This window comes from Misgurnus anguillicaudatus, chromosome 15 (assembly GCF_027580225.2).
Source record: "Misgurnus anguillicaudatus chromosome 15, ASM2758022v2, whole genome shotgun sequence".
NCBI classification, from domain to species: domain Eukaryota; kingdom Metazoa; phylum Chordata; class Actinopteri; order Cypriniformes; family Cobitidae; genus Misgurnus; species Misgurnus anguillicaudatus.
Window position 1 is genome coordinate 35242875 of NC_073351.2, and position 26336 is coordinate 35269210.

General features: G+C 37.3%; 2 protein-coding genes across 3 annotated transcripts in view; one reads left to right on the forward strand and one right to left on the reverse strand.

Moving 5' to 3' along the window:
* The window catches only part of golim4a (golgi integral membrane protein 4a), a 33819-nt gene extending 23247 nt beyond the window's left edge, over nucleotides 1-10572 (reverse strand). The window contains exon 1 of the mRNA XM_055174503.2: nucleotides 10022-10572. Within this exon, the coding sequence (XP_055030478.2) occupies nucleotides 10022-10298 (277 nt within the window). The 5' untranslated portion in view covers nucleotides 10299-10572. The remainder of the gene's footprint in view (nucleotides 1-10021) is intronic.
* A 7266-nt stretch (nucleotides 10573-17838) lies between these two features.
* On the forward strand, nucleotides 17839-25871 carry LOC129419389 (uncharacterized). 2 transcript variants are annotated; one of them, XM_055174519.2, is made up of 13 exons: nucleotides 17839-17995; nucleotides 18609-18808; nucleotides 19176-19313; nucleotides 19403-19532; nucleotides 19821-20019; nucleotides 21154-21295; nucleotides 21552-21707; nucleotides 21792-21847; nucleotides 21939-22114; nucleotides 22379-22779; nucleotides 24586-24682; nucleotides 24763-24940; nucleotides 25225-25871. In XM_055174519.2, exons 1-13 carry the CDS (start codon nucleotides 17873-17875, stop codon nucleotides 25374-25376), a joined length of 2148 nt encoding a protein of 715 aa, XP_055030494.2. In that variant the 5' UTR covers nucleotides 17839-17872; the 3' UTR covers nucleotides 25377-25871. The 2 variants fall into 2 exon arrangements, with proteins under 2 accessions (XP_055030494.2, XP_055030493.2); XM_055174518.2 differs by having other exon boundaries at nucleotides 25222-25866.
* The last annotated feature ends 465 nt before the right edge of the window (nucleotides 25872-26336 follow it).

Consider the following 26336-nt stretch of genomic DNA (forward strand, 5'->3'; position numbering starts at 1 on the left):
CTTTCGTTGTGGCGCAACTATGCGCGACCCAAAGCTAATCGAACCAATCAAATTGTCAGGGAGGGCATATATGATGATGGACAGATGATCAACAGTAATCAACCATGAGAACGCTTGTGTTGAATCCGTTTACAACAAAGACGACTGCCGCTGGAGAATTGAGATGTGAATATTCTGCCATCGAGTCTGTTCTAGAAGATATCGACAGCGCGATTGGTTTTAAAAAAGGAACAGAGAAACGCGATCAAGGCATTTGTTGATCGGAAAGATGTTTTTGCCTTCCCTACAACTCGACGTGCGCGACAACGTGGATATAACTAGTGGTCGTTGCCAGCTCCTTTTTGGAAGCCTGTGAATGAAGTTCATTTAACCTCTTATGAAACAGCTGAATTCCATGTTTTTGTCTAAACGACATACTTAAAATAAAAGTGGTACATCTCCCATATACTTTGACACTCAGGGGGGTGCGGTGCCCGGTAGTGAACTATTGTTTACAGTTTTAATATCGTTATTCGGTCAGAAACGAGATTTTGAGGCCAACAAATTGTTTTGGTTTCGGCTTGGATATTCCATTGGATTTATGAAAACATTTTTTTTGGACAATTTCACTGAAGTGGATAAAGGGAAGAATTTAAAGATAAGTAAAGAAAATGAATCGGCGCCGCCCGGTTCAGGTAAAGGACAACTAGATTACAGTTTTATGACTGCTATAAATCATCTTATGCTTTGTGTGTGGGCTTAATGGAATCTTGAGAGTCTAGGCTTTCAAACGATGTACTGCATGACCGTATATTTTGAAGATTTCATGCTTCAAAGTTACAATGAAGTTTATTCAGCCTCACTTCTGTGTGACGTGTACAACACAATGTCCACTATCAGGCCAACTTACAAATGGTAAGAGATAGTCTGACTGTATGACTTAGTAAATAACTCACAATGTCGTGATATGAATGAAATGATGTAAACATAGGTGGTGTCGATGTACGTTCGCTAACTAAGACTTAGTACAATCATAATGCGAAATAACTAGCAGTTCAGGTCAGGCTGCAAAAGGACAGACGCTATTTCAACATATGTTACACACTCGGTTGCTCTGATTGGTTGTAGGTATATCTAATTAATTGCAGAGGCATTTTTTGTCCTGGTTTGGTTGAAACATGCCCAATAATCAGTACCAGACTCAAATTCTGACTAGAATTTTGAGTATGACAACGTCAGGCTATCCCTAACAAATACTTAGCTGCAGTGGTGTAGTCTAGATTTTTGTAGTGAGTATGCTGTGATTTTTCCCTCTCACCCTTATGCTCACTCGTCCCAGAGTGACACCCCATAAGCACCACCACACTTACAGATGCATACAGTATGGATCTTCACGTAATTGAGAGCATTCTGAAAGTGAACTCATAAACACATAAACTGAATGTGTTATCAACATGTCAGTTTATTATAAGAAAAAAAGAGTTTAACAGTCAATGGGTTTACAGCTGGGGAAACTGGATGGATTTTTAGACTGGTTTAGTGTAATCAACATCTAACTCAGGGCCAAAAGTTACTCAACTGTTAATTAAAATTAAATAAACTGTTTCCAATCTTCAATTCGTGGCTAACACATGCATTGAAGGAGAAAAAAATATCCACTCTTTCAATAGCTATTATATGACACCTAGTGATAACATTACCATGTGTAATTTAATGGTGTAAATGTTTTTAATTAATACACATTTAAGATGACCATGAATTAACTCTAATTTGCATAGTCATTGAAATAAAAGCTTATTTTATGCATATAATACAAGCAGTGTCTAAAAATGAAAATAGGCTTTTACTTAATTATTATTACAAGACCATGATGTAGCCTAATATTAGACACCCAAACCAAAGTGAAGAAAATGATCTTTAATTTGCAAGTCTAAACTGAACATCAAAGCAGACATGATTTTCCTCACAGAAGTTTAAGATCATATACATCTTGAACGTAGATATATAAATAAACACAGAGAGAAGGAAAGTTTAACACTATGAAGCGCAAGCAAACATGCTGAAAGCTAAAACCATCAGGATATAATTACGGGCTTATTTTATTGCATTTGGAGCCTTACCTCCAGATAAAGTAATAAACTGGACTGATGTTTTAAATGTTGTTTACTCACATGTGCGTTGTTAACTCTCCGGATTTTATATTGCAGCAGCTCGTTCACTTCACATGGATTGTTTGTTTACAGTGTCGCGTGAGGTTCGACTTCATTTGGCGCTAAGCAAACCCTTTGGTGATGTCAAAGTACCGCGAGAGCGATTCAAAGCAGATTTCTCCATGTGATAAATGCAATCGCTCTCGCGGTACTTTGCTGTCACTCGCCTGTGGGTTCACTCCCCAGTCACTTTCGCGCCGCTATGGTAATGTTGGGTAATTTGATTTCATACGCGAATCGGATCGCGCAGTTCGGCAGGAATTCAAACACACCAAATATATAGCCTAATATATATATGCAGTTCAACCCGCTAAAATAGCAAGTGTAGCATGCTGGTCAGTCCTTTTCCATCTGAATTATGACTAAAAGTTTGAAATGTCAGAAAACCATGCTGTTACGCATCGTCAAGCTATTTTTAGTGGGTATACGGAAATCCTTGACAATTTCTAGTGGGTATACGGCGTATACCTGCGTATCACGTAGACTACACCACTGCTTAGCTGCAAATATGCTTGCTTGAGAAAACACACACACACAACTCAACTCTCATTTTTCAACTAAGAAGAAAAGATATGCCTCCATGTGGCAAAGACTGAATTGGTCTCTGTCAACTGTTTCATTTGCTTCCTTTGTATTTAATCTGAAGACAAGGAGCATTTCTTCTCCACAGCTACAGCTCATTCACAGGGTGATAAATCGAATATAAACTCAGAAGCTCATACAGAGGGACGAGAGAGAGGGAGATTGTGATTTTAGGCACAATTTGAAAACATGGCTGCCAACAAATGCTCTTCAGAAAAAATAATGATGTTTAGTGACAATGGAAACACTTCAGTAATAGATTAATAAACAGACCAAATCCAAGCTGTTCATTAATCTCAACTCATATAATAACAGCACTATCTATCTAATGGGATTTATAAGCAAAACATGCTGTTAAGGTGAAATAAGTGTCACCAAACCACCAAACAGTTATGAGGGTACCAATTATTCCAGGTACAACCTGTGTATTTGTTTAACACATAGCATATTTGCGGCAAGGGTCATGTGATGTAGATACGTTTTGTTCACACTGTACGCCAAGAACAGTCTTAAGAAGGCCTGTGGGAAATACATTTGCTTTCAGCTCATAATTCTGTTATAAACGCCTTATACTTTAATGCCCTTAAAGTGCTTTCAATTAGAGCTGGACAATAATTCAATATCAATATATATTGCTGCTTCTTTTTTTCAATAACGGTGATATGGTTTTTAAACACATTACCGATATTTTGATATACATTATAGTGACTCATGGCCGTTCACATGTCAAGTTGAAAACGTATTAAACGAGCTTCAAGGCACTTCTTCCTTCCAAAGCGTGCTCCTGTTACGTCTTTTATGGCTAAGCAACCATGAGCCACACTCTCCAGTACGGGGGGAGGCAAAATGCCTGATTGGATTTAAATCTGTACCTCACGTCAACAAGGTTAGTTCAGGGTTCCCACACCTTAGTTAACTTCAAATTCAATGACCTTTCAAGGACTTTCCAGGTCCAATATCCTCAAATTGAAGAACTAAATATGGGGACGCATTTCAAGTGAGAGGAAGGTTACATTGTGTTACCTTTTAAGATACATTGTTACAGTTCCCTTTCGAGGGAACTCGCACTGCGTCACTGCGGTGACACTTTGGGGACGCCTCCAGGGTTAAGTGCATCTGAATGTGTATATCAAATTTAACCAATGGTGAGGCTTAACGACAAAGACAGGGAGACGCGGAAGCCAGAAAGTATATCGCTAGCTGAAATATTGCCAAAGACAAAGTATGGCAAAGGAGACACCATACTTTTTTAACAGATTATTAATGAATTAAATGTTTTTAACAGAAAACTTTTACAGGAATAGCTGCGTGATGAAGTGACACGAAAGGGTTAAACGCAAACTTCTCAGGGAACAACAGTTACATACGTAACCCGAGACGTTTTTATGTGTCAAACACAACTATGCAAAAAAGCATTTTGGTATGAATCAACATTCGCATACAGAAGATATAAGCATTTAAAGCAAACAGTTTAGCACGTGTGATTAAAAAGTCTACAATGTTTATGATATTATCCTACACTACACAGGGAATAATATGGATTTTTTCCAGAAAACTTCTTGCATAAAAAATGAATTCAAGCACTTTCAATGACCTTTATCTATGTATGTATATTTTCAAAAACTTCCCAGAGCCTTGAATTCCCCCCCCCCAGATTCACAAACTTTCAAGGATTTCAAGGACCCGTGGGTTAGTTACCATTAGTTTTAGACACCTGCATTACAGCATTTATCACTGACTGACATTCAGGTGCACAGTGAGTTTACATTAGGGATGTCCATTTATGTTATTTTTTCATTTCGATTAATCCATAGGTCTGAAGAACGAGTACTCGATTAACTGGGGGCGTGGCAATCAAAGGGGCGGGGCGTACACGTCATGGTCAAAATGAAAATATTTTCATTAAAAACACTCAAATAAAACTTAATTTTGAAGAAACTATGACGAATGAACACATAGCCTACTAGATTATTAATGAATTAAATGTTTTTAAAGCAACACTATGTAATTTTTTTTTACCTTTAAATAATGTCTCTAAAATTATTTCAGTGATAGAACAACTTTTAACTGGACAAATTGTAATAGTGCTGCAACCTAAGCTGCCTCCTAGCTGCTACAAGCACACTCTGAAAGTGGCGGTGGAGGTGAAAGTGAAACGAAAGGGTTAAACGCAAACCGAAGCGCTTTCTATATGACGCACTTTACGTAATATTAAGCCTTTATACAACATAAATATACAACGTGCATCTATCTGCATTTAATGCAAGACTTCAACTTAGTTTTCAACTAAGTTATGTACAGAAAGTTTAACTCCCTTTGTGAATGTGCATCATAAACAGCGCGCTTTTAAACACGTCCAGTCAAAGCACAAGCTTCAAAACATTAAGCAGCTTTAAGTCTTTTGCTATCATTTTAGCGATTAGCTGTGTCGTGTCGTCTCTCACCTCAGTCAAGATGTAATGTTAATGCTCGTATGGCTCTCTGTTATCTCTTGACATTTGATGTTAAAAATATGAGATGATAACCCATTGAACTTTTGACGGCACTTTACATTTTGCACCTGACTGACTGTATTTCCGACAATCACGGCATCCTTTTAAACCATAGTGCCTCAGTGATGTGCGATGTGGCCGGCTTCACGGGATCGGCGGCTTGCCGCGTGCACGGCGGGTGCGCGGAATTATTTGTTTGTTTTTAAATCATTCATGGTAAGGTTACTGATGTCTTTCGCCGGTCTGCGTAGCTCGATACGACGTCAAACACGCATCTCCAGACCCAGTCTTTACTACCACATGCGCTTGTAACGCTAACCAGACATCCAAATGCCGCCATATCCACAATAAATAAATAAACCCACATGATCATCGTTTTCGTGATCGATCATCGATGCTTGTGCCCATCCCTAGTTTACATTGTAAGTTTACATTTACATTTTGTATGAAGGCTAAATACATATTAAAAACGAACATCAATTTATTTTATACCATTTTTATTTTTTTTATATTATATTGTTTTATAGGAGGAGGCTTCATAGACTTGACAAATTTGTTTGTTTAGATGTTTGTAGGTACAGACATTTGTTGTGGGCATTTTTGCAGTTTATCCCAAGGCTTTTTTAACCTTCACACTGTTATCAAATCTATACAGTACCGATAAAAATGTAGCTGTATATCGGCAATAGAAATTTTGGCCATTTCGTCCAGCCCTGCTTTCAATCTGTACATTTTATCAGTATGTGCACTTCCTGCTAAATAAATCCATGATTCCCTTAAGCTACAAGAATACACCACCACCACCCAAACAAAGGTGGAGATTTACTGTAGTAACTTGAAGAAATATTTTATACTAAACAGTGTATTATTAACAACACAAAATCAAATATATATTTTAAAGTTATACGCTTAAAAGTAAATAATTAACTTAATCAACTTGCACGACCAAACTGAAGCTTTTCCAGAATTTTTTTTTTTTACTTTTCTCTCACCATGAGGTGACTGTACCTCAGTCATCATTACCCCATTTACCACATACAGTCATTTCCAGAAGTTTAAAGGTGAAGGTGTCACAGATTGGCACTACAAGGCACTGCAATCTGAAGGTACAAAACTGAAAGAACTGCATTTAACAACTAACTCATAAAAAAGAAACAGTCTGCCTAGTAAAGGAGAAGCAGCGCCAGCGGGATGTCTCACAAAAATGTCTTTTATAGAGATTTCTTTGGTGCTGCTGGATCTCAGTACATTGACCTTACACTGCATTTCAGTTGCTGTCTTCCTCAAATTTCAGAAATGAGATTTGGGTTAACAGTAAGCAACCATTTAGCCGATGCTTTTATCCAAAGTGCCTTCCAGTACACTTATATGACAGACAGGTCGACTTTCCCAGGAGTAATCTGAGGTTAAGTGCTTTGCTCAGAGAAATAATGATGATGGCTTCAGGATCAGCCCGAGGTTTACTGCCAGAAAGGTGTAAACGCTGTGGTGTGGTGCTATCAAAACATTGCTCTGTTTGTTTGTGACCCAACCAGCACCTCACAGCCACGTCGGCTCGACTGAAAATGTGAGCTTAGGACATGATGTCATATTTGTCTAGCTAATAAATATATTTAAAAATATTAAAAGCACAAATTGAATTGAAATTGATCTTCTTCTATCATCTACTCTGATGTCTGGTTTCTGTTACAGATAACACAACCTCTGCACATTTCTCAGTAAACAATCAAAGTCCATTAATAACAAACTTCAATATTCAAATAACATTTAACCTTGTAACGGAGTAATAAACGGTTAGTGGACTGTTAGGATGTGATTTGCTTTAGAAGAATGCAAAGAATCTTTTTGAAGTGTCACCAGATCAACTAAAGCACTTCAGTTCATCTTTGTAAATCATTTCACATGAATGATCCTGTTTTACTGCATCACTGCATTTACTGTGCTAAACAAAACACAATAATTCACTGTTGCTTAATCGAAGCTTTTCAGCCAGCAGAGTTGCTGGGCGTAAATGCAATGCAATGACTTCATTTTAGCTAAATATTTATTCAAAATCAACATGATATACGTCAAGTAGTTCCTTGCAAAAAAAAAAACAAAAAAAACCATACAAATCTGCAAAAACAGACCATAGATCAGTCAACATACAATGAAGAAATGTATCATCTAGTGGACAAAATGTGCAAAATTGTCATTTGGCATAGATATCTGAATAAGGACTGCACAATAAATTGCATTTGATCGTTTTCACCCGCTTTCAGATGGAGCCGCATTTACTACACAAAGCTGTAGTTCACTGATAATCGGGGCAATTTTGCATTAATTATTGCAGACGTATCGCCAGCGATATGTATGGGATATAGCCCAGCTTGTAAGGGAACAACAGCTTTGTGTAGTAAATGCCGCTCCATCTGAAAGCACTGCAGGTTGGCGATTTACTACTAATCAAGGAACCGGCTTTACTGACAAGATGCGCATGACAGCATGCGATTTATCGTGCAGCCCTTATCTGAATTTTATCTTATTCTAGCTACTAACCAACATTTAATATGTTTTGTTCAATTCAGATTTTAAAGGTGCCACAGAATGTAAAACTTTATTTATCTAGGCATACATGAATAATAAGAGTTTTGTACATTAGTGATGCGCGGGTCATCTCGTAACCCGCAGGCCCCGCAGTAACCCCCGGGTTGGGGCGGGTAAAGAAACCGTCACTTTATTGTGGGGCAGGTAAAATCACAACCTGCGGGACGGGTTGGGTAAAGAAATTCTCACCTTTATTGCGGAGCAGGTAAAACCACAATAAAAAACATGTATGTTGCGTCCAATTCCCTACAGCCTATATTACATTGTTTCCCATACATTGATTTATTTGTGGTGGCCCACCACAGAATCAACATTGGCCCCCCCAAATAGAACTTTTCATGATTCCCATTTACATTTTATTTCACTATTTAAAACAGCTTAATTCGGCTTAAAATATAATTAGATATATAATACAGATCAAATATAGATACAGATCAAAGAGTAGATGTAAAACATATTTCAGGTGCCAACACTAGATCAAACGCAAACACGACATGATGACGTCACATATATGGTAATTAGCGGGTGACGTCATCACCACCACAGTCTCTCAAAATCCTGTGGGAAACACTGTATTAAATATTTGGGAATATATATTTTCATATTTTATTAGGTTCTTTGATAAGGTTAAATTCCGTAGGCCCATGTAGCAACGTAACTTCTGCAACGTAACTTGCACAATGTAACTTGCGCAACATAACTTGATATCCCCAAACCTTTGGCATCACGTCACGGAAGCGCCAAGTAGCTCTCGCTGCCAGCCACAACAACAAAACAAATGGAGAAATAAAAGATAAAAGACGATCTGCGGGAGAAATTAAGGTAGGGAATTTGTGAATAGCTAATACAAACGCTGCTTTGTAAATGTTGAAAATCATTATCCTATCTCTATATTAATATGAGCATGCTGGTTTCTATGGTTTGTGTGTTGTTGCCAGTTTACAAAGCGATGTAATCTAATGGCTGTTTCCAAGCACCTTTATTCTGAAATAAAGCCTCTTTTCATTTACATTACAAATGCCTAGTATGTCTATTTTAATGGTCGTGGGCGCGGGACGGGTTGTAAAAATAGATACAGTGGTGCGGGCCAAATATTTCATAAAAGTGGGACTCACGGGTTGAAAAAAAAACTTTGAATCGCGCATCACTACTGTACATGGTAATGACATAAAACCAGTAAGCCTAAAAGATGATTATTTCCTCCTTCTTAAACCTCAGACTACTGGAAAACAGACCAATCTCAACATAACACCAACTGTGACGTTACAGTCATGATGTACATCCCAACATTAAATTTATTACAATGTTGAAACAATGCTAAAAACAAAGTTGTGACTGATGAGTTAGCGCTATATGCTAGTTTATGCTATATGCTAGCGTTTAGGCTGACATTCTACTATTGATGTTACAGATAAGTTTTGCAGGTCCATACTAAAAAAAACCCACAAACTTACCACTCAAAAACATCCATTAACAATCTCCAAACATTTGATTATTCCTCAAAATCTGTCTCTTCATCTGATACAGACTCAAACATAAGATCTACACACACACAGAGCTACTGAAGGAGCTGCTCTGAGAAACAGCCAATCAGGGCAGAGCTCCACATTATTATTCATGACCCTTTGAAATAAGGTAATAATAGACCATTTCATTCTCGGGAAAGGTCCTAGGATTGTAAATGGACATGTAAAACCGTTTCTGGATCATTTTTGCACTTAATAAAGCCACATACCTTATATGGAAATATTTTAAAGAACAATTCAACAGATTATTACATGCATTCTTTGGCACCTTTAAGTTTGAGATTGTTTTATGACATTAATTTTCTTTGGGGGGCTTGGGATAAAAGTGTCCACTAAATTAACAAATATAAATGTACTATATTCACTTCTATTTTAATTAAAATACATACATATAGGCTACTAACTTATCTGCTGGAATTAGGAAACTATACGTATTGGTCAAACCAGAGCCACCAGTTCTTACAAATACTAACAAAAAAGGGCAGAGTCATTTTTCTGTACAGCTTGCATATGTTTTGTTGAACCATTAAGTTTCAGATTACCAGCCCCCAGATATTTAAACAACAAGGAACATTAACACCATCACACATCAGGGATCACAACGTTTCACAGAGCAGCGTTGTGACGTCAGCAGGTGTGTTTTTACCTTGAAGCTGAGCGGATAGAGACTCCTGGTGCTGCTGATATTTTAATGCCATAGCTTCGGTCCTCTTTAGTTGTTTGTGCATCTCATAAGACACCATCCCACCATAAATCATCCCGCAAACCACTGTGACCAGTAAGAGAGACTGGAAAATCTTCTTCTGCTTTCTGGAGCAGACGCCGTTGCCCATGATGATGATCGCCCTTCTGGAGTCCGCAGAAAGTTTCCTAGGAATGATTTCTTCTTTACTCGGTACCGAAACAGCTCCGATATTCCTCATGAAACGTATATTTATGCCCAGATGCTGTAAAAGCACAAGGCATATCGGTAATGTCTGCTGAAAAGTCTCTGCAAAGTTTCCGAAGACGAAGGTGACTTCAGTTCGGCCCTCGTACTCGGTCGAAGTTTTGTCGCGTTACTTACATTATGTACAAAAGTCTTTTAAACGCACTAATATGTTTCATCTAAAGTTTTTGGGAGGCCTAATCGCACCTTTCGATACGTGTCACCTAAATGCTGCAGTAAAACATCCAACTCTGAGGGTGAAGGAAGTCCCGCCCCTCACAAAGACTCCGTTGCAACGATTGGTCGAGGGTCGCGTCTATCAACGAGGCTAAGCGCTGAAGGGAGGGGCGTGTGCGTTTTCAGCAAAACTGCCTAGAACAGCTAAAAGATGTTACAGTGCAGTCACATTAGAGACATATTTAAGCATTACTTATGAATATAAAGGTGTTTTTAAGTTTAAAATTCATTTATAACTATTATTCCGTACTTATGATTTGCAGATACAAATGATAAAACTTTTTATTGCTTTTGGTTTTGTAAAAAACTAAAAGCTGTTCTTTTAAAAAGAATTAATGTAGACGGAGAGTAAAAGCAGATGAAAAGAGATTGAGAATACACAGTCATAAAGGGAAACAGAAATTGTCTCTGCCAGCTATATTCACAAAGAATGAAACAACGCTTTGACTGTTTAGTCAGACGCAGCAGGAGACAGATTGGCTGGCAATGCACAAAACCCTTTTGTTTCAAATTAATCTTTTTAAAAATAGATTCTACCTCTTACTAAACGCTATATATTTATATACACATACAGTTTTTATCAAAAGCAGCTTACAGTGCATAATAACGTGTGCATTTTTATCAGCAGTGTTTGAACCCATGGTCTTTTGTGTTGCTAACACAATGCTCTACCATTGCTCAATGCTATACATAAATTATGCGTGACCAGCATAATGACATCAAATTGTGCGTGAAGCATTGCAACATCCTTTCAATTCAACAGGCCTACATAATCCATCTGAATACTCTGAATACACTGTTTAAAGGGGACATATAATGAAAATCTGACTTTTCCATGTTTAAGTGTTATAAATGGTCCCCAGTGCTAGAATATGTGAAAAAGAAAACCCAGTAACTTAGTTTTGGTAAACCATTCTCTGCAAGCATGTGAAAAAATAGGTCATTGACATTTGGCTCCCCTTGTGACGTCAGAATGGGATCTTATTATAATAATACCGGCCCTTAAAATGCAATTTTCAATAATGACAATGGCAGTTCAGAGATCAGCTTATTTGCATTTTAAAGGACACACCCAAAAACGGCACATTTTTGCTCCCACCTACAAAGTGGCAATTTTAACACATTATAATAAATTATCTATATGGTATTTTGAGCAATAACTTTACATACGTACTCTGGGGAGACCAAATATTTATTGTATATCTTATAAAAGTGAAATGTCCCCTTTAAACTATAGAGTTGAAAAGAAGTTTCCTAAACACTTCCACCATTACCCAAATTTGTTATGTTGGTCTTGTTTCTCAAACAGACAGAGATGTACCCTTACGAAAATTAACCATGGTTTTAGTTAAAACCAAAAACCCACGATTACTGTAGTTAAACCATGGTAACCACAAAATAACCATGGTTTTCAGAAACTAGTTAAACCATGGTTAGTGTAGGAAAACCTTTTGCTGATAGTAATCAAAAAAACATTAATTTTCGTAAGGGTGTTTTGATGATACAGGCAAACAATGTGTACACATAAGCTGGGATAAGAAGTTTAACATTGATTGAAAAAAATGATACAATTCAGCCTTAAAGGTGTAGTGTGTAAATTTTAGCGGCATCTAGTGGTGAGGTTGCGAATTGCAACCAACGGCTTAAGCCTGATTTATAGTCGTGCGTAAGTTCTATGCTGTAGCTACGGCGTAGGCAATCCGTAGCCTGTGCGTAGCTCTGCGTAGTCTAACGCGCACCTCGCAAAAATTTGAACAGCGCGTCAGTTCTACGGGGACCGCAAGCGCTGTGATTGGTCCACCAGAACCCCTCCCGACGGTGAAAACAAAGATGAGCCAAGTGTAGGAGTGATTTACCTCAAACTACAACAAAAGTCGCTGTTTATTTACTTCCATCATTGCTGGTCTTCTCAAATCATACACAACAAGTTGCTGTTTCTTCTTCGTTTGTGGATTAACTTGCCAAGCTTCTTCTTCTCTGACGGTCGCGCTGCTACTGTGGTTACGCGCGAGGATACTGCCTACCAGGGGTTTACGTGTGTGTTTGCACGTCGACGCGGAGGACGACGCAAAAGTATAAATGAAAACCGACGCGGAACCTACGCCATCGCGGCTGCGCCGTAGGACCTACGCACGACTGTAACGAGCCCTTTAGTCCACTGCCCAACCTTCACTTTTGAAATGCATAAAGAAGATACGGTAGCCACCACAGGACAAACATGTCATCGTCGGAGACGTCGTAAAAAAGTTTGTCCGTCAAGGGCTTCTGTAGAAAAATGGTTGCACAAAATGGCGGCTTCCATGTAAGGGGACCCTCAGTGTATGTAGATAAAAATGTCTCATTCTAAGATAATAAACACATAACGGTTCATTATGAAAGGTCTTTATACACCCCTGATAATATAGTTTTATACATTATTTTGCATTTATGTCAAGAGATCCTTCTAAAAATTACACACTGCACCTTTATATTCTTCCTTTCATGATAACACAAAACTAACAAATATAAATCAGGGTTTTTTATGTAATAAAGATTAAGTTTCAACAGAAGCATTTATAATAAATTGGCAAGACATCAAACAATTTGTCATAACTGTAATGTAGGGGTGGCGAACGCCGACTCTAATCAAACACATGAACAGACTAATCAAGGTCTAAAGAGTTACTAAAGCTACAGGCAGGTGAGGTTTAATTAGGGTTAGAGCTAAAATTATAACAAAACAGGTATGTAGTGAAAAGACCTGCTCTAGTAGTGACTAAGTTTACTTTTATCTTTCCACACAAAGACCCACAAAGATTATAAGTTAAATATATACTCAACGATTATGATATACATATTGTTTGTTTGTTTGTTTTTATAGGGACTTCATTAAGACGTAATGACTTTTACTGAAAAACTGTCCCCTAACTCAGATTTTTTAAAATATGTATGTATGTATGTATGTATTTCATGTGAACCATATAAAAATGTTTATACCACACATAGGCAACAATCACATATGCAATACTTTAATTATAATGTATATAATAATAATACAGTATGTGAATGTGTACTTTTAATTTGAAAACATGTTCTGAAGAGAACAACGGAGCTCTCTTGTGGACAAATAACGCAATTGCACTAAAGGGGATATTTCACAAGACTTTTTTAAGATGTAAAATAAATATTTGGTGCTCCCAGTGTGTTTATGTGAAGTTTTAGCTCAAAATACCCCACAGATAATTTATGTTTAAAATTGACACTTTGTAAAAATGTTGCCTCTGTCAATTGATTATTTCTTTGTTGCATTCAGGAAACGCTTCCGCTCCTTGAAAGCAAACACAAAGAGAATGAGGAGAAGCTTCTTCCCGCAGGCCATTCAGAGGTTAAACCAGAAAACACACAGGATCTAATACTGGACTACCTTCTTGTTGCACTATGACACTTTAATTCTGGACTTGCACAACACAGTGCAACTTTATACACACCATACTGCACATCATGGACACTTTAAGGACAATAATAAAAACGCATTTATTTATATACAATATTTGTCACGTAATATTTTCAGATTTGCATTATTTTATATTGTTCTTATATAGTTTATATAGTATATAGTTTATACTTTATTTATCTACTTCCTTTTGGTTTTATTTTATATTATTTTTATTTCCTTATCCCAAATTGCATTTCTTTTTTACTTTTATGCTTGATTACCGGACAAGCATTTCATTGTTGTACCTTGTATGTATATGACAAATAAAATTTTATTTGATTTTGATCTGAAATGGCAGTGCGGTGGTTGGATAGTGCAGATTAAGGGGCAGTATTATCCCCTTCTGACATCAATTTCAATAACCTTTCAATAAATTTCAGTAACTGGGTTGATCTTTTTAAAATTTTCTAGGTTAATAGAGGCATTGGGGACCCAATCATACCACTTAAATGTGAAAATAGTCAGATTTTTACGATATGTCACCTTTAAGACAACTGCACTGAAAGTGAAAAATCTAGATAAAATATATATATATTTTTTATTTATACTTAAAATCATTTAAAGTACATTCTGTGAAAATACAATATTGATTTATTTAATATTGACTGAGGTCATGTCAAAGATTAAAATCAATGTGAAATTAATAAGTGAAATCCAACTTTGGTGCTTCAAATCTAATCTTTAGATTTTGACTTTAGCCTGGTTTTTAGACAGTGTTGCATATGCCCATGCCAAGGTCAATATGTCTGGGTCATTGCATAAGATAAATACTGTAAATATCAGTATATTACCATGAAAATGAATAATAATTATTAATTAAAGCTGCAAGCAGTGATGGAAGGGCCCTCGCACACATGTGCACCGCCACCCTATGGCATTAGTAAAGCAGTGAACCAGGGGGATATGAATTAAAGTGGGTAAATATAGGTGGCTATTCAAGGAAAAATTGATGTGCCACACCACCTGTGTGCAGCAGGTGGCGCTATGACGGTACCTGATTATTGTTATATTGACCTGTTCAGGCCGGGACCCTTATCAAACGTGTGAAGTCTGGAGCAGATCAAACAATGTATGCCTGAATTACAACAGCTTCCTGTTTCATGGTGAAACATCACACTTTGCCAGGCTGCCACGGACACGCCCTTCAACGAAAAGTCAAGATCTTCCCAATTTATCATTGCAATGGGCTTAAGATCAGTCTGACCAAATATGATGATGATTTTATTAAATCTCTAAGAGCAGTAAATCACAGCGTAAAACATGGCATTTCCTGCTACCTCTAGGTGGCGCTATGACTGAAGCTGAATATTGGCATTGAAATGTGTTCAGGCCAAGACTCTTATCAAACATGTGAAGCGTGGGGCAGATTGGACATTGTATGCCTTAGTTATAACAACTTCCTGTTTTAATGGCGAAAACGCTGAAATTTGTCAGGCCGCCACGGACACGCCCTCCAATTAAAAGTCAAAAGCTCCGCAATTTCACATTGCAAAGGGCTTAAGATGATACTGACCAAATATGATGTTGATCGGACTAAATCTCTAGGAGGAGTTTGTTAAAGTACGCTTGGAAATGACAAAATTTGCACAGAAATCACAGCGAAAAATCTAAATGGCCGACTTCCTGTGGGGTTTAGAGCTTCGCTCCAAGAGACTTTTTTGTAGGTCTTGGGGTGATATATAACCCTACCAATTTCGTATCTGTAGGTTTTTCATAGCGGCGGGGCTGTTCTCTTGAAATTTTGCAGGTGGCGCTATTGAGCCATTTCTACACGCACTCTTCTGGCACCTATGCCACATGTAAATTTTTGCCAGTTCTGACGTGTGTGCAACGTTTTATGACTTTTTGAGCTTGTTTAGCCTGTCAAAATGCGATTCATTTAGCGATACTTTGCGAGGCCGCCACGGACACGCCCTTTAATCAAGGTCGTTGCTTTTTATCATCACACAAGGTCTTGAGATTACACTGGTGAAATATGATGTTGATATGTTTAAATATCTAAGAGCAGTAAGTCACAGCGTAAAACATGGTATTTCCTGCTGCCTCTAGGTGGCGCTATGACTGTTACTGAATTATGCCATGTTTATGTGTTCAGGCCAGGACCCTTATCAAATGTGTGAAGTCGGGGGCAGATGGGACAATGTATGCCGGAATTACAACAACTTCATGTTTCATTGCAAAACATCACACTTTGCCAGGCCGCCACGGACACGCCCTCCAACAAAAAGTCAAGATCTTCGCAATTTATCATCACAAAGGGCTTAAGATCAGTCTGACCAGATATGATGATGATTTAATTAAATCTCTAAGAGCAGTAAATCATGGCGTAAAACATGGCATTTCCTGCTACCTCTAGGTGGCGCTATGACTGAAGCTGAATTTTGGCATTGAAATGTGTTCAGGCCAGGACTCTTATCAAACACGTGAAGCATGGGGCAGATTGAACATTGTATGCCGGATTTAGAACAACATCCTGTTTCATGCCGAAAACGCTGAAACTTGTCAGGCCGCCACGGACACGCCCTCCAACGAAAAGTCAAAAGCTCTGCAATTTAACATCGTAAAGGCCTTTAGATGATACTGACCAAATATGATGATGATCGGATTAAATCTCTAGGAGGAGTTCGTTAAAGTACGAAGCCTGGAAATGCCAAAATTTGCACAGAAATCACAGCAAAAATTCAAAATGGCCGACTTCCTGTGGGTTTTAGAGCCTGGTTCCAAGGGACTTTTTTGTAGGTCTTGGGGTGATAGATGATCCTACCAAATTACGTATCTGTAAGTTTTTCGTAGCGGGAGGGTTGTTCTTTTGAAATTTTGCAGGTGGCGCTATCGAGCCATTTCTACACGCCCACTTCTGACGCCTATACCACATGTAAATTTTCGTCAATTATGACGCGTGTGCAAAGTTTCATGAGTTTTCGAGCATGTTTAGGCCCTCAAAAATGCGATTCATTTCGGAGAAGAAAAAGCAGAAGAATCTGAGCAAAAACAATAGGGCTTCGCACCTACGGTGCAGGCCATTCTGGCCTGCTCCTCGGTGCTCGGGCCCTAATTAGCACTATAGTTGTCTGAGTTACTATACAGTTTAAAGGTGCAGTGTGTAAAGGCCTGCTCCTTGGTGCTCGGGCCCTAATTAGCACTATAGTTGTCTGAGTTACTATACAGTTTAAAGGTGCAGTGTGTAAATTTTAGTGGCATCTAGTGGTAAGGTTGCGAATTGCAACCATCGGCTCAGTCCACTGCTCACCTCTTGCTTTTGAAACACATAGAGAAGCTACGGTAGCTGCCACTGGTCAAACATGTCATCGTTGGAGACAACTTGGTAAAAAATGTGTCCATTAAGGGCTTCTGTAGAAACATGGCTGCACAAAATGGTGGCTTCCATGTAAGGGGACCCTCTGTGTATGTAGATAAAACGTCTCATTCTGAGGTAATAAACACATAACAGTTCATTATGAAAGGTCTTTATACACCCCTGATAATTTAGTTTTTGTATATTATTTTGCATTTCTGTCAAGAGATTCTTCTAAAATTACACACTGCACCTTTAATTAACATTTAGATTTTCTAAAGTATTGTGTATTTTGGTATTTATTTTATTTTCTTCCGGCTCAAGATAATCTATTTATCTGTATCATTTCCGCATGAAAACATGACACTAATACCAAGATGAAAATTATTTAGTGTATGTGTCTTTCCAGGAACAATAATGATTGTTATAAGAGATTGAACTCATTCTTCACATCCCTTTCATCTTCTGGAATAACCAGTCAAACATTAACACAGAAAAAGAAAGTATCCGCCCAGTACTTATATGCCATTGCTCACAGACTAGTGTAGTTTAATCCGACACTATGGCACGGAGCGCAGTACTGCTGCTGTTTTGCTTGGCTCTTGCTGTGGACCCAGCCGTAGGTTTCTATGGGGGGTCTATGACTTTCACACCTGGAAATAGATATCCGGATGGTTTAGTGGAGGTAAGTCAGAGGTGCTAGTTAGAAAAATAATAAACTCCCACCTTAACAAATGTGTTGTTTTTGAGTCATTTTAATGCGTTTTCAAAGAAGAGAGAGAATAGCTCTATAGAGAATAATGCGTGAGCTGTTAAGAAAAATAGATGCTGTAGGGCAGACCGGGGCAAGTTGTCACACGCAATAGTTGATGCAAGGGCTAAATTTCAGTAACGTTTGAGTAAGGTTTTTAGCAAAAAATCACATAATTTGTCTAAAAACTTTTATTTTTGTATGTTATAGTTAAAATTATTATTTTGTTTTAAACCTATACGCACAATATTGACTAGAATATTAATATATATTTATATAGAAAACTTCAGTGTTAGTTTAGGGACAACACACTAAATGCATTGTCACAGAATACACACATCTGTGTGTTATTATTAAACAATTTTGTGTGTTACTTTTAACACAACTTGTGTGTTTTATTTGAACACAAAATCAACACAAAATGACACATAATGTGTTAAAAAGCATAACACAAAAGCAAATGTGTAAAAAATTAACACATCCTTTTTTTAAAGTGTGGAGTAATGAAGTGTGACAACTTGCCCCATCTTGTCTCTTTGTGTGGCAGGTGCACTTTTACTACAGAGAGTCCAGCAGGGGTCCTTGTGTTTCTTATCTCAGCTGGATCTGTGACAATGTGCAGTGTGGTAATATCATCTATACAGAACCTGAAGTGACGGATCAAGACCACTCAGATCAGAGTCAATGGTGCCAGTCAGAGGTTCATATGACCACCAATATCAGCAGTAATGCGCCTCTCATCCTCAGGTAAAATCAATTAGATCATATTTGTAGTTGTTCTTTATTCATAATCACAAATTGTTGCTCTATTTCATGTAAAAGATACCCAATAGTAAAAAAAATTAGGTATTTTGACCTTGATTTCTTCGTTCTTATATACACATTTTACTAGAATATATGAAAAATACACTTAAAACAAATTGCATGCAATTAAACAAACTATAAATTGGATGTAATAAAAAATGAGAAAAATATAACTTTTTTAAGTTCTATAGCCAGTAACACAAATATATGCTGCCATTTTTAAGTTTCTTAGCTTTGTGAACTGCATCATCATTCATTTAAAACAAAAAATAATGTACTACTTGTTTTTATTATCGTATTTCTCTTTAAGTAATTCAGGTTGCTGCTGGACAGATAATATTCAAGCTGTTGGTGGATGGACACTACGCACTGATGTTGATGTGGGACGACGTTCAGATACTCAATCCCCAAACAGATCCCCTGTTTCAGCAGCAGTACCCAATATAAGGCATGTGCTTTCTAAATTACAATAATCATCATAGAGATATATGTCTAAAGCAATAGAGTTTCATTTTGTCTTTGTTTTTCTGTTATAAGGGTTCCTCAGAACTGTTTCCAGAGCCTTCACTTACTGGCACATGATCCAGATGGAGATGTTGTGAGATGCAAATTTAGTGATGCTAACTGCTCGTCGTGTCATGAGCACACAAACATTCATCTCGATGAGGTAATGATTTTTGATGACAAACTCCTTAAACTGTCATAAAAAATGCTTTTGTATCTAGTTATAGGTTATAGTTATGTTTGTTTTGGGGACACATTTCCAGCATCCCCAATAGATTTATAATAAAACTATTACCCTGGACTGCCAGGGACAACAAATAAATATACAGCGTAGCGACATTACATAAAATATCTGACTCCACAGAGCTGTTTAATGTATATTTATGAGTAACATTGATGGTGCATCACAGATTTAGGTGCTTGTAATGTCATTTTTTTGGATCGTGTCTAGGACTCCTGCACTCTGCACAGAAGCGGTTCATTGAATCCTGGCCTGCATGTATTTGAACTCATACTGGAGGATTACCCTGTTTCAGATATAACTGTGACGAATGCTGATGGAGTTTCTTCAGTCCGAAATGCTTTTAATCTGACTGTGAACTCTGACCCCACTGCACTCAGTCAAGTGCCCCTGCAGTTTGGAGTAGAAAGTAAGTCAGCTATGTTAACTTATTTGTATTTCCCCATGAAAACACTTATATTATTTGCATAATAGCTACAAATAATTTGTAAAAGTGATCTATTACTACACATTTTTACATGACTACATTCCAAATAAACAGTCATGAGGAAATGTAATCGTATCAAGATTACAGAAGATACTGCAATGTGATATGACATGAAACCAACACAATGTCTGATGCAGTTTACAGTTTATGCACAGGATATATTTATATACAGGAATTTCGGTAATGTCATGCATTATTATTGAATGTGTGTCCGCAAGTGTACATTTCGAACGTATTCGATCAGATTATACAGTCTGAACAATGCATTTACACAGTGAAAAATAAATGAATGGTGCATAGATTGCATATTAGACATCTATTGAGTCCACAGATATTGGTAACTTGTTTATTAGAGACATAAATTATGTCCTGCAGAATAATAGATGTTTTTTCAGAGCTAGTCAGTTGTGTTTTTAAGGACCCGAACAACTCTTTTGTGACCGATTTGGAGGCATTAGCATAAAGGACAAATAAAGAAACATGCAAGACATTTCTAAAGGACAAATACTATTGTTCTTTCTGTTGTAACATGTAATTGAAAGTGAACTTGTACTTTACATATATGTAAAGTATGTACATATGCCATTTAGTGCAGAGAGAGAGAAAATAATTGACAGCACATTTGAGTTTGAATTGCATCAAACCACCATCATTGTGATCGGTGTTTGCACTTCATCCGCTCATTTGCATTTTAAATGACACCCAAAACAGCACATTTTTGCACACACCTACAATGTCAATTTTAACATGTTATAATAAATTATCTATATGGTATTTTGCACATATATCTTGAATTGGTAAAACTTACAACATTTACTTTGTTTCAACTTAAAATTTCACTTTAGTTTAACCTTAAGAGAATTTTTAGTTGGAAAAACAAATTGAAGTATTTTTTAAGTTGATTCAACTTTTTACTTTTGACAATATAGCAAAGAAAAAGCAAACATGAGGGAGGGAAAGATGACTGATGGTTCATATTTTGGGTAAAGAATTCCTTACTAATCTCTGGGATTATTATATATATTTTTAAATTCTTCCCCAAATTTTGTCTTGCAGTTCTTGCACCGGTTCAGAGTTGTGTCCCAGGCGTGAACAAGCCCGGTTTCCTGACACCAACTCCTTTAAACGGAGATGTACATCATGCCGCTGTGGGACACGTGCATGAGATCTTACTCCGAGCCCAGAGCTCAGACAGCAGGTTGGTGTTGCTTAAAATCACACTCAACAGAGCATCTTATTTATTCCCATTGACTATATAGAAAATTATATAATTCTACATTAAATATGTCTTGAATAGATATCTTTTATCTAACAATACGTAGTTTATTATTGTGGACGTACAGTATGTAAGATACAGATCTGCATTAAAGCAATGTAAAATTCTGTAGTAGCTCAAATGTTTATAAATGGATTTTCACAATACATATACATTTGAGTTAACTTCTGTTTTGCAGCATCTTAGACTTTCAGGTCAGTGGTCCTTTTAACATGTCCAAGACATTGAGAGATGAGAGTGATGGAGTTACCGTGGCAACATTGACCTGGACGCCACAGGAATCTGATCTGTATCGTCACATACCTGTGTGTTTCACAGCAGAGACGCTGCACAGGTATTACGAGGTCTATCTTGAAGTTCATTGGTTGTTTTCTGTGTAGTTTCTGTTTGAATAGATCTCATCTCTTCTCTTTCATAGTCAATCAGAGATGAGGTGCATCGTTGTGGTTGTGGCCAGATCGATGGTTCTGTCAGGTAATAGAGATTTGTTTATTTAATACATTTAAACGATCATGTAGTTGAAAAGATGAAACAGCAAGTGAAACATTTAAATGATATGTATTAGGTGAAGCAGAAGTTATCTGCAAGAGCGACAGTATCAGCATTGTCATAAATAAAGCTTCAATGGAGGGAATCGATCAGAACTGGCTTCAGCTGAGAGATCCCACCTGCTCGCTTACATCCAACCAAACTCACATACTGGGCTCTATGTCCCTCAACACCTGTGGCACGACAGTAGAGGTACAGTTACTGCTTATTTTATATTTAAAGTAAAAACAGTTGGTACTTGTAAGGTAGCCTGAAATATCACAATGCATTTTACTGGAAAATTTTACAGGACATTTGCAACTACTGTAATTTTGCATGCATGTTTGTGATTTTCATAATATGATATTTGCCCTGCTAACTATGTTACTGAGAAGACATGCGAGTCATGTGACAGAGCCCTAACATTGTCATTATTTCTGTTTTTTTTTCTACTTTTTTATCTCTAACACGAATCAGGACTCTGGAGATTATATGGTCTTCAAAAATGAGATCAACTCTTTCGAGACCCCAAACGCAGTTATCACCAGACGCAATCAACTCAAATTCGGTTTCTCCTGCCAATATCCCAAACTAGCCAGCGTCTCCAGTCACTACATCAACCATAAATCGGACTACATCTTCACTGAATCCAGCTTTGGCACTTTTGCTTACTCGTTTGAAGTTTTCACAGACAACAGCTTTAGCAGTCGGGTGGATCCTAACCTGTATCCAGTGAAGGTTAAACTGATGGATATGCTCTACATGGGCATTGAAGCCCATTCTGCCCTCCCGAAGGTCAAACTCTTTATCGAGTCTTGCAGGGCCACACCAGAAGACAACCCATATAGTGCCGTCTATTATGACATCATCAAAGATGGGTAAGACTGAAATATTTTTAAACTAGATTACTAAGGGGGCGTGTACACCAAGGCATTTACGCTGGTGTGTTTTCAATGGTTTCCAATGGAAGCGCCACACTTTAAAAAAAAATGCCAGCAGTTGGCATTTTTTTTCGCGCTGAGCACTGGCACTCTGCATTTTTTTCACGCTCAGTGCCCAGAGTTGAAAAATGTTCAACTTTGGGTGAAATGCTCAGCTCGTCAATGTTTTATTTTATTTTGAGTCCAGGTAGTCATGCAATATGTGATATGGGATCATTGAATTCATTAATAAAACTGCTGCTTGATTGGTCAAATTATTTCTAATAATCTGAAATTTGCTAAATTGAATTTCAATACATTTACTACTTTCTTTACATGTGGTCTGAAAGAAAGCTAAGAATCCAAGAATAATTCTAAATATTTAAATTCATGTACTATCTCAAGATTTTGTTCCTGGACACATCTTAACCATGAGTTAATAAGCCATTGTGCAGCTTTGATTCATTGTTTCAGTTAATGTCACTTCTCACTCGACCGTCCAATCACAACAACCAATCGGTGTATCGTTTAACGACTGATAAACAAAGCATAAGTATCATAAGTACTATTCGAACAGGATTAGTTTTACATGGGGAGGTGGGGTAAAGCAATTTTTATTGGCGCTTTTAGTGATTTTAGTCCTGTCCGAATGCTCCATGTCAGTAATCATTACGGACAATGTCAGTAAAGATTACGGCGACTTTTACCTTCTGTAAAAAGGTCCGGAGAAATTACCTCAGGCAATACTAATCCAGTGGGAATAGACCAGCTGTAAATATACACGTAAATTGACCATTAATATTACAGACGTCCTTGGGTAAAATTACATTACGCCATCTACTCCCGTAAAACTAATCCTGTCCGAATAGGGCTATAGCAACCAAAACTCTATAGCTGAAAAAGCCAGCAAGCGCCTACAGTCAATGTCTGCCTGGCATTTTCAGCCGCATTTAAATGCTTTGGTGTACACGCCCCTTAATACGTTTTGAAAATAGCAATGCAGAATTCTGCCTAGACAGCAGACGACTCAGGACCAGATCCACACCGGATCCATTCCGGACTTGACAACTTCGGCCCACATCCAGTGCAGATCCAGCATGGAGTCATCTGCTGTCTGGGGACGTTTCTTGAATGTTTTGGGTTGTTGTTTAGTAGCCCGAATTGAAAGAGTTCAGTCATTCTTCATGTCAGTCTTTGGTATTGTTCTGTTGTATTATCTGCCTACCGAAAGTACAGAGCAATATGAATAGCCCTGGTGCTACTAATAGTAGGGTTGTGTATAGTGTAGAGTTCCTACTCTCCCATTGTGAATGTGTTAAGTATATTCATTATACACAAGCTTATGATAAATGCTTTCCATTAACATTCTCGGCTGCTAACAAAAAGGTTTCAGGTTTGGTCTCGTGAAGAAAGCGGGAGTCAAAATCAGTCAAGCTTTAAACCTTTTTGCAACCCTCACAATGCCTTCTTATAAAACCATTATAAACATATAATCACAATGTATAATCTTCTGTATAAAAAATATTATCTAAATGCAGAAAGATTTTCAGTTGTTATATCTGCATTGATTTTTAAAGTAATGATTTAAAGAAATAATAGCCTCAGATTAATAATTATTCAGATGTTATTCATGTTTATCATGGAAAGGATGATTAATAAGACAAGAACACATTGAATACATTGTTTAAAATTTTCTCTTATTGTACGACACAAATGATTAATTACACAAGACACGTTTAACTCATTCATCTCTTATATTTTCAGGTGTGTTTTGGATGAAACAGTCAAGGTCTATCCAAGTGCTTCAATGAAGTACGACTTTGAGATCCAAGCTTTCAAGTTCACGGGAGATTTCGATGAGGTACGTCAAATTTAAGGGTACAGTATTATGAATGATGTGACCGGGACTTTGACTTCAGTAAGTTAAAATTCTCTCCACAGGTTTACATTAGCTGCTCCGTGATCCTGTGCGCGGAAGGAAGCCCAAACTCCAGATGTGCCCAAGGTTGCCTCAGCCAAACCTCACGCAGGCGCAGGCGAGATTCCAGTCAAGAAACAGCGAGACATTACATCATACAGGGTCCCCTGCGTGTGTCCAGAGAGACTCGTCAGCATGATGGTATGTTATACAGTTTGATACAGATATTAAAGGATTTCACACTGAGTTAACCATGGGTTGGGTGTAAAGCAACATCAAAGCACTGTTTTTAAGAAACTCATGCTATAGAGCAGTGATAGCACATCAAAAAAATAGCTTGCAATGCCAAAATTAACCCCGTAAACATCTACAAAACCCTTTTAGTTTTGACAATAAAGTACTGTAAACAAAAACAAGTTATTAAGTGTGAAAATTCCATGATCGTCATGTCACTTAACTTTATTGTTCTTTCATTTTTGCAGCAGAAAATAATGGTGGATCTCAACATGTAAGCGTAAGCACCGGGGTCTTTGCCGGACTCTTCGTTGTCTCAGTCATTGTGCTGGCGGGGATGTTGGTACATAAGATCAAAAAAACACGAGCACTTGACCGTATGCATCTTTTGTCCAGTTTCTGATGGCATTTAATGTCCTGTGCGCAAGAAACCTACTTTATATACACCTACAGAGTTTCAAGTCTTTCCAGTTTGCTTACATATCTACTTGTACATGAACTAAATAAACACCTTCAATAGGAGAATAGCACAACAATGATCTTTTAAGCAGTTGTTTATGTTCTGTTGCTTTCAATATAGATCCTATTGTCTTATTATTTCCTTCTTAATTCTTTGCACACAACATGGTTCAACGAATGTATATATATTTTTACTTTCATATATTATCATATATTATTGCGTGAATGTATGCATGAATGTTAAAAGTGCAATTTGTAATAAACTATTGAATCTGCTGATCTGAATACTTGAGTTTTAGTATATTGTACAATAGATTTATTTTTTGGGTGGTTATAAAACTTTATTGAATGAATTACTTTTATATTTTACAACCTTTACTAGAAACAATGTCTATATATAGCACTTAATAAATTTATAGATCACCACCCAATGTAAGGTTTGTGTCACAGCTGTACAAAACTAACATTATTGGTGTTTACCGAAACTCATTTAGTTATGTTACTGTAGCCAAGCAGTATGTGTTTTTAATAATAAAATATAATTATTGTTCTTATCCATGAATTTTCAAGAAAAGTTATAGTAAAGCACAACATTATTTTTATTTAGCTGTCAATTACAGTCATTAAAGGTGCCGTAGAATGTAAAACTATATTTATAGTCATAGATGAATAATAAGAGTTGTGTACATGGTAATAACATATCTTGAACCTCAAACACAATTGTTTCCTCCTTCTTATGTAAACCTTGTGCATGCAAAAGACTGCTGGAAAACAATCTCAACACAACACCAACTGTGACATCACAGTCGAGATGTACGCCCCCAACATTAAATTAGCAACACATTCTCACTCACCAGGCGTCAAAATCTGAAGCATGTTCAAGCATGTCACTGTGAAGAAGCGT

Coding starts and splice junctions, on each gene's coding strand:
- LOC129419389 (XM_055174518.2), top strand. CDS start 17,873: ATGGCACGGAGCGCAGTACTGCTGCTGTTTTGCTTGGCTCTTGCTGTG. Junction 21,708..21,791: donor ACAGCAGAGACGCTGCACAG/GTATTACGAGGT, acceptor TCTCTTTCATAG/TCAATCAGAGATGAGGTGCA. Junction 24,941..25,221: donor AGAGACTCGTCAGCATGATG/GTATGTTATACA, acceptor TCATTTTTGCAG/CAGAAAATAATGGTGGATCT.